Source organism: Podarcis erhardii (assembly GCF_964252035.2).
Source record: "Podarcis erhardii genome assembly, chromosome: 5".
Taxonomy (NCBI): domain Eukaryota; kingdom Metazoa; phylum Chordata; class Lepidosauria; order Squamata; family Lacertidae; genus Podarcis; species Podarcis erhardii.
In genome coordinates this window covers 67157700-67165328 of record NC_138509.1, presented here as the reverse complement: position 1 = coordinate 67165328, position 7629 = coordinate 67157700, and the positions used below count along the sequence as shown (strand labels likewise).

The following is a 7629-nucleotide window of genomic DNA, read 5'->3' as shown; positions in this document are numbered from 1 at the left end:
CAAATGCGCCAAACTGCATTTTAATTGGTATCTAATCTGCAAGCAAATAAGTCTTAAATATCAATAGTTGGAAAACAACCCTTTCACCACATTGCTTAGCATTTTTAGAATACAGTGGTGCCTCGCAAGACGAAAAGAATCCATTCCACGAGTCTCTTCGTCTAGCGGTTTTTTCATCTTGCGAAGCAAGCCCATTAGCGGATTAGCGCTATTAGCGGCTTAGCGGCTTTTAGTGGCTTAGCGGCTTAGAAAAAGGGGGGGGGGAGTCGGAAAAACTCGCAAGACATTTTCGTCTTGCGAAGCAAGCCCATAGGGAAATTCGTCTTGCGAAGCACCTCCAAAATGGAAAACCCTTTCGTCTAGCGGGTTTTCCGTCTTGTGAGGCATTCGTCTTGCGGGGCACCACTGTAACCGTTGGACCAGGATCTTCAGTGTCATACAAACCTGTGCACATCAACCAGTTTGTGCTCAAACGGATGACTAAGAACAAATCATAGAAAGGAGGTTCTAATAATTATATGGAATCTTTTTTAGTACATGTTCTTTTAAAATCTATTCCCTGAATAGAATGGAATGCAAATGAGATAAGGGTTCCCATAGGGTCGTTGAGTTCATTATTTCACCTCCCCACAAGCCAAGTGCCATTTTCATGATTCACTGCTGAGGAAAACCCGAGTTGAAAAACAACTGGCATGCAAACCGTAAACTTCTTCACCACATATTTTATTTCCTCTTTTTAGAGGGAAGCAAGCAGACCAGAGTTCCTGTTTGTGTTTCTTTTTAAATGTCACCCTTTTGGAGTTGTGGTGAATTCAAGGTGGTGTTGTAGTGGTGGCAAAATATAAAGTACACTTTTTCACCACCGCTACTAGGTACTTAGTTGTGAGAAGAAGGGGAAGATATGTAAATGCTGTCAGAGAGAGGCATATATTTGGTGTTGTAGCTATGCTCTGTGGAAAATTACATAGTAGAGCAACTTTAATGTTTTTCCTGGTTGCAGTCAGAATTATTCAGAAACTATACTAGTTAGCAAGCTACCAATCTCCTTCCTCCCTTACCCTGAATAAATGAAAAAGTAAAAAGAACCACTGGTTTCCTCTTTTCCAAATTTCTGGTCGCACAACTACTCAGTAAACAGTGCCCCCAAAGTGCAAAACAAAAAACCAGTGCAAAACAAAACAAAAAACTTTACACCAAGCAGTTAGCTGCTGACAGTGATGCTCTACTTCTCAGAAAAACTTGTGTTTTTAAAAAAATAAATAACAAGTGATTTACAACAGCAGAAGCAAATATATTTATTGCTAGGTTTATGTTTATTGTTTATAATAACATTTAAACTAAAACATTAAAGAGAAAGGCTACAGTACACGAGAAATCCCTAGCTGCAGTTATGCATTGATAATGCTTAGATAACGTGCCCTTTTTGGTTGCAAGCAAATAGCTGTATGGGAGATAGACAGGTACAGTGGTACCTTGGGTTACAAACGCTTTGGGTTACAAACACTTTGGGTTACAAACTCCGCTAACCCGAAAGTAGTACCTTGGGTTGAGAACTTTGCCCCAGGATGAGAACGGAAATTGCGCGGTGGTGGTGTGGCAGCAGCAGGAGGCCCCATTAGCGAAAGCGCGCCTCAGGTTAAGAATGGTTTCGGGTTAAGAACAGACCTCCGGAGCGAATTAAGTTCATAACCTGAGGTACCACTGTAACTAACAAATAAAATTAAAATGGGTTGTAGGACCTATAGTCCTCTGGAAGCTATTGGACTCCAACTTCCATCATCCCCAGCTAGCGTGGCTTATAGTCTGGGGTGATCGGAGTTGTATTCCAACAACATTCAGTGAGCCATCGGTTTTCCATCCCCTTATTAACGTGATATTTTTCTCTTGAGAGCAAAGTGTTGAAGAGAACAAAGAGTTAAATGTGTGGGTACAGCTGAAACCAAGTGATGCTAAAAATAAAAGTGGAATTTCCCACAAACACTGAATGACAACTAAACGAGGAGGTATGTGGCAACTTAAAAACTGACAAATATACTGTGGCATGGACATTTATGAACTGAAGTGCAGTTAACACACACACACACGACTATTTCAAACCCTCCAACATTTTTTCCAGTGAAAATAGGGACGTCCTAGTTCATAATAATAATAATTTTATTATTTATACTCCACCCATCTGACTGGGTTGCCCCAGCCACTCTGGGCGGCTTCCAACATGTATAAAAACATTAAACATTTAAAAAGTTCCCCATACAGGGCTGCCTTCAGATGTCTTCTAAAGATTGTATAGTTACTTATCTCTTTGGTTCGGCGGTCACATAATTCCATACCTTCCAACATTTCTCTGGTGAAAATAGGACCATCGTAAGGAAAAGCAGGACATTCTGGAATCAAATCAGAAACCAGAATGGCTTCTGTAAATCCAGGCCTGTCCCTGGAAAATCTGAGACACTTGGAGGGCCTGCTATTTTCATGCCTAACTGAACCACTGTGGTCAACCTCCTCAGTTGCAATCCCCTGTAAATGTTCCCCAGTGCCATAATTCAACTTGCAAATGGCTTCCTATTGACTCCAGGAGGGGCTTTTTCAGCCTAAAACCTTCATAGAGGGAATGGGGGTGGGCCGGTTGTATGCTGGTTGAGGAGGCTCCATAGGCCACTTCCAGCCTACAGACTGCTGGTTCTTCATCCCACTATGTAAGCTAGGGTTATTTGCTACAACCTTTGGCGAAAGTACGGTCTTACTATACTAATTAATCTCTACATAGTTAGATGGACAACCTCTGCCCTGTGGGAGGAAGTGGAGACTGAGGGACACAGGCAAACACAGCATCAGCGCATTCTCCATTTGGACTTCTCCCTCGCCTGTTCTATCATTTTTTTTTCAGTCCTTATAAACTGTAAACCACCTTGGGTGCCTTGGCAAAAAGACAGTATACAAATGCAACGAATAAGAAAAAAAAAAAATCTTAGCTAGTGTTCGGACACCTGTTGAAAAGGTGGCTCATTTTTTAGATGCGGACGGCTTGGGGTAGGGCTTCAAGGTAGCCATTTCTTAAAGCGGCACTGCAGTCTAGTCTCAGAATGTTAATGTTTGCAACATATTAAAGGGGCTTGGAAATGCATCAACGGAGACAGGCGAAAGCTCTGCGTACGGGCTGCTATAAGAGCCTGTCAATTGTTGTTCTGAGGGATGAAATCATTGCTTATTGAGTCCGTAATCAAGCTATAATAAACATCTGCTATCCTTCACCTAGGGGCGCAGGTGGTGCTGTGGTTTAAACCACTGAGCCTAGGGCTTGCCGATCGGAAGGCCAGCGAGATGAGCGCTGCAACCCCAGAGTCGTTTGCGACTGGACTTAACTGTCAGCGGTCCTTTACCTTTTTTATCCTTCACTTATTGCTTTGGTCATGGCATTCGGATAGAGTAAAATAACAGTTACTGCTGGTAATGCAAGGGACAAGAGGTCCAATTCTGAAAGAGGGTGGCAGTTCCTTTCAGAAGAGCTAGTAAAATAATATAGGGCAGATACAAAGTCTTTCCCCATGAGACAAGTTGCTTAGAATGAAGGCCACAGTCTTGACATGTGGATTTTATAAGGTTTTTTGGAACCAGTTAGGCAGGAGCCTGCTGATTGAGTCAGTCAGCTTGCATTGCAACCAAGCTGGCACCCTTTGGAGACAAAGTGCCTTGTGTTTGTTTGAGATAGCTCATGACCCACTAGCCTATTTACAAACACACTGGCTATTAAGATGGACCAAGTTTCTATGCAGGGATAATGCCATATCTGAGGGACCTCTGGGGAGATGCACGGTGTGTTCTGTGTATAGAGACATTGCACCCCACACATGAATTCCCTGCTGGTGGAGGTCACACAACTTTATCAGTACAGTGGTACCTCAGGTTACAGATGCTTCATGTTACAGACGCTTCAGGTTACAGACTCCGCTAACCCAAAAATAGTACCTTGGGTTAAGAACTTTGCTTCAGGATGAGGACAGAAATCACACGATGGCAGCACGGCAGCAGCGGGAGGCCCCATTAGCTAAAGTGGTACCTCAGGTTAAGAACAGTTTCGGGTTAAGAACGGACCTCCGGAATGAATTAAGTTCTTAACTAGAGGTACCACTGTATGTATTAATTTTTTTAAATTCCAGAATTTATTTAAAAGATTTATCCTTACTCGTTTAAAGTAAGTCCAGATATTTTTCTGTTACTTAAACGGTGGTTTGTAAAAAGACCAATGTGTTGTCATCAGTGTTAAGATGCCCACTTTCTTGTCAGTCTGAATGCCTTACTCCCTACTGTAGAAAGTTGGCTTAGGAAGCAGCACTCTCTTTCATGGCAGTTTTATATTTCCCAGTCATCTCCTTTGGTAATGGCACTTTACCAGGGCAGGGAATTTGGCCTCCAATTTCACACATACATTCCCGCAAGTGGTACTTTTTGGGGCCAAATGTTGTGGGATGCCGTAGCTTCATTTTCTCTTGTGCTTCTCCCTGCGGTGTCTCCTCGCTTTTACCAAGAAATTTCTTAACATGTTCTGCGATCTCTTTGTTAGTCTTCTCTTCCACATCAACCAGGACTTGCTCTCCAGTATCTAAATAGAATTTTAAGAATGGCGATGGTGTCATGTTCTTAAACATCACAATCTGAAGCCAAGGGTTTTTGTACTGAATCTGAGGTATGTTGAAAAACACAATTTTTCTGGCTCCTTTGCTGAGAGGCCCCCTCGTGTTGTAGTTCACCGTCATCACCTTCATGGCATCCTTGAAGATGATGTTGCCCTGGCTCAGGTACTGCAGCGTCCTGCGGCATGGCGGCAGCCGGCAGCCCCGCACGCACCGTGTAGCCAAGGGCAGTGGCACAAGTTGGCGGCACAACTTCCTTGCTCAGACCCACCTGGGTGGGAGCGAGGTACCACTGTATTGAGGAGTAATTGAGAAGAGCTGCATTGAAGCAGTAACAATGGCACATTATTTGTTGGAGCACTTTGGGGGACAGAAAAAAACAGCATTTTGAGTGGTAGTGCACTTGTCACCATTACGTATATCTGGGCATGCAGTCTTTAGGTCTTGATCTTCAGTGCCTTGTTTCTGTTGTGTTAGATATTTGGTTTTTAGTTTCATGGAAGCTTCCTGGAATTCCTTGTTCACAAAGTAATAGCAAATGGCATCCAAACAGCAGTTGGTGTTGGCAATAATTCCTGCAAGGTTTGTAAAGTTGTCAATTTTTTCTATCTGAGTGCAGCTGGCCTCAGCGAAGTCAGCTATGGACCGAATTAAGTATGCAAGATGAATAGGTAAGAAGCATATGACAAATACGCTCATATTTGCAAAAATGATATTGATTGCTTTCTGGATGCGCTTTTCTTCATATGGGTTTGTTTTCTTCTTCTTCACGAGTTTCTTTGTGATTTGAATGGAACAGAAACTAAAAATAGTTAATGGTATAAAAAATCCCCAAATGACAGATGCAAAGACATACATTGATGGTTCTCTGGAAATTCTTCTAAAGCAAGTGCCTGATGAAGCTCGTTTCTCAAATTTTTTAGTTACATATACAATGGTGATCATCAAGGCCCAGAGAAACCCAGAGATAACAGCTGACTTCAGAGGGGACCGTATATGCCTTGCTTTGAGGGGATATTTTATGGCAATGTATCGATCAACTGCTGTGATGGTGATAAGGAAGATGCTCATATACCTGTTAATGAAGTATGCAGACTCAAAGGCCAAACACAGTGTAGTCACATTGATTGTCTTATAAGCCATCTTGAAAGGCAAAGTAAAAAGCAACAAAAAATCTGCAATGGCTAAGTTGGTCATGTATACTCTCGTTTCAGTCCACTTGCTCAGAGTGCAACAGAATATCTTCAAGGCCAAGGCATTCAGGATGACTCCAAAGCAGAAAATGGGGATATAAATAAGTGCTTGAGTGAGAAATATCTCTTGACTGCTAGTGGTGTTGCAGTTCAATTCCTGATGCACTTCTTGGGTCATTTCCACACCGGTGCTGTAAAAGAAACATGCTATAGTTATTATATACCTTTATTGGCCAGGCAAAAATGTTCCTCTTCCACAGGGCCTTTGGCTGTTTAACATCCTGTGCACTTTGGGATGTGTTAGTGGGAGCGGGTGTGGGGAGTGGGGTTATTGGGTTGTTATCGTTTTTATTGTGTGTTTTGTGTTTTTATCTTGTACAGTGATACCTTGGGTTACATACGCTTCAGGTTACAGACTCCGCTAACCCAGAAATATTACCTCGGGTTAAGTACTTTGCTTCAGGATAAGAACAGAAATCGTGCAGTAGCAGTACAGTGGCAATGGGAGGCCCCATTAGCTAAAGTGGTGCTTCAGGTTAAGAACAGTTTCAGGTTAAGAACAGGCCTCCAGAACGAATTAAGTACTTAATCTGAGGTACCACTGTATTTTAACGCTGTGATCCACCCTGGGATCTACAGATGAAAGGAAGTATGCAAATTTTATAAATAACATTAACAGTAATATTCATGTAATGGCAGCATTCAAGCTGTTAATAATAATCTTTCATACTTCTACAGAATTTTGCATTCCAAATATTTTGCTTATTTAAATATGTACGCTTATTTAAATATGTAAGCAGCACTGTCATATAAATTATGACAGCAGCCTCATAAAAGCATATCAGTATTATTTATCCTCATATAGCAGTAGATACTCATGTAGTCCTGATCAATTATAAATATAACTGGAGATCTCTTTTTCCCCCTTGCATGGTTATAACTAGCAGGAGTGCCAGTTTGGCTCCGCAACCATAGGTACCCGGGACTGTGGGTGCCATACAGCGTGCATGGCTCTGGCACTGAAATTTGTGAGTGCCTGGCCCCTTTATAGGGAATTTTGTGAGTGCTCTGGCACCAAGGGCCCCAGGGAGTTGGCACCTATGATAACCAGCCTGAACCAGAAGTGTCTGCAATCATACTTGGAGCTAACTGTATGGAGTTAGTGCCAACACAGTTTACAGTTATAGTCACGTTGCCACTATAATGTAGTCAAGGAGTCCTGTATGACAATCTCTTGAAACTCAACTAGATTTGGTGTCACAAAGGACTTTGTATCCGCTGAGGCTGATGTGCTGACTGTAGACAGAGGGAGACTAGTCACAATGATCCATGCCCTGGTAACTTCAAACTTCGGCTACTCTGCAGACAGTTTGGAAACTACAGCTAGTCCATAACACTGCAGCCAACCATTGCTTGCCAGTTTTGAAACCAACGAATGAGCATCTATTAGAATATTCTGTTCTATTCCCACTACGCAAAGTGATTGTCCTTATCTAGCAATTAAATTAGAATAACAAGATAGCATATAAATTATGTACATAACAAATAATATGTAAGGTTGACCTTGCAGAGTCTTGTTTAAGGACTTCACCATCTCACAAATGGAGAAAATTGTCCCATCATGAGATTAAAAGGAGGAGATAAACAAGCCACCCATATTTTTGATTTTCACACTATTTGCTTCCCAACTGCATATTTTTAACAGCTGCTAGATTAGAAAGAAAAGCCTGAGTTTACAGACAGTAGTGGATTCTAGCCTGCTGAAAAGCCTGAGGACAACCTTTTGGGCAGGCTGCAATCCACTG

General features: G+C 42.1%; 1 protein-coding gene, 1 long non-coding RNA gene and 1 pseudogene across 3 annotated transcripts; all 3 read right to left on the bottom strand.

Annotated features, from left to right (window-relative positions):
* Nucleotides 1-1294: 1294 nt before the first annotated feature.
* LOC309341826 lies at nucleotides 1295-3617 on the bottom strand. The gene is made up of 2 exons (XR_014156570.1): nucleotides 1505-3617; nucleotides 1295-1472 (listed from the first exon to the last, which is right to left on the bottom strand). It is a non-coding gene; the product is annotated as an uncharacterized lncRNA (long non-coding RNA).
* Nucleotides 3618-4141: 524 nt separating this feature from the next.
* On the bottom strand, nucleotides 4142-4832 carry LOC309342741 (small ribosomal subunit protein mS25 pseudogene; annotated as a pseudogene). The gene has a single exon. The product of its transcript is annotated as a small ribosomal subunit protein mS25 pseudogene (transcript).
* Nucleotides 4824-6055, bottom strand: LOC309341793 (G-protein coupled receptor 35-like). The gene has a single exon (XM_081861641.1). The coding sequence runs from the start codon at nucleotides 6000-6002 to the stop codon at nucleotides 4977-4979; it is 1026 nt and encodes a 341-aa protein (XP_081717767.1). The 5' UTR covers nucleotides 6003-6055; the 3' UTR covers nucleotides 4824-4976.
* Nucleotides 6056-7629: the final 1574 nt, after the last annotated feature.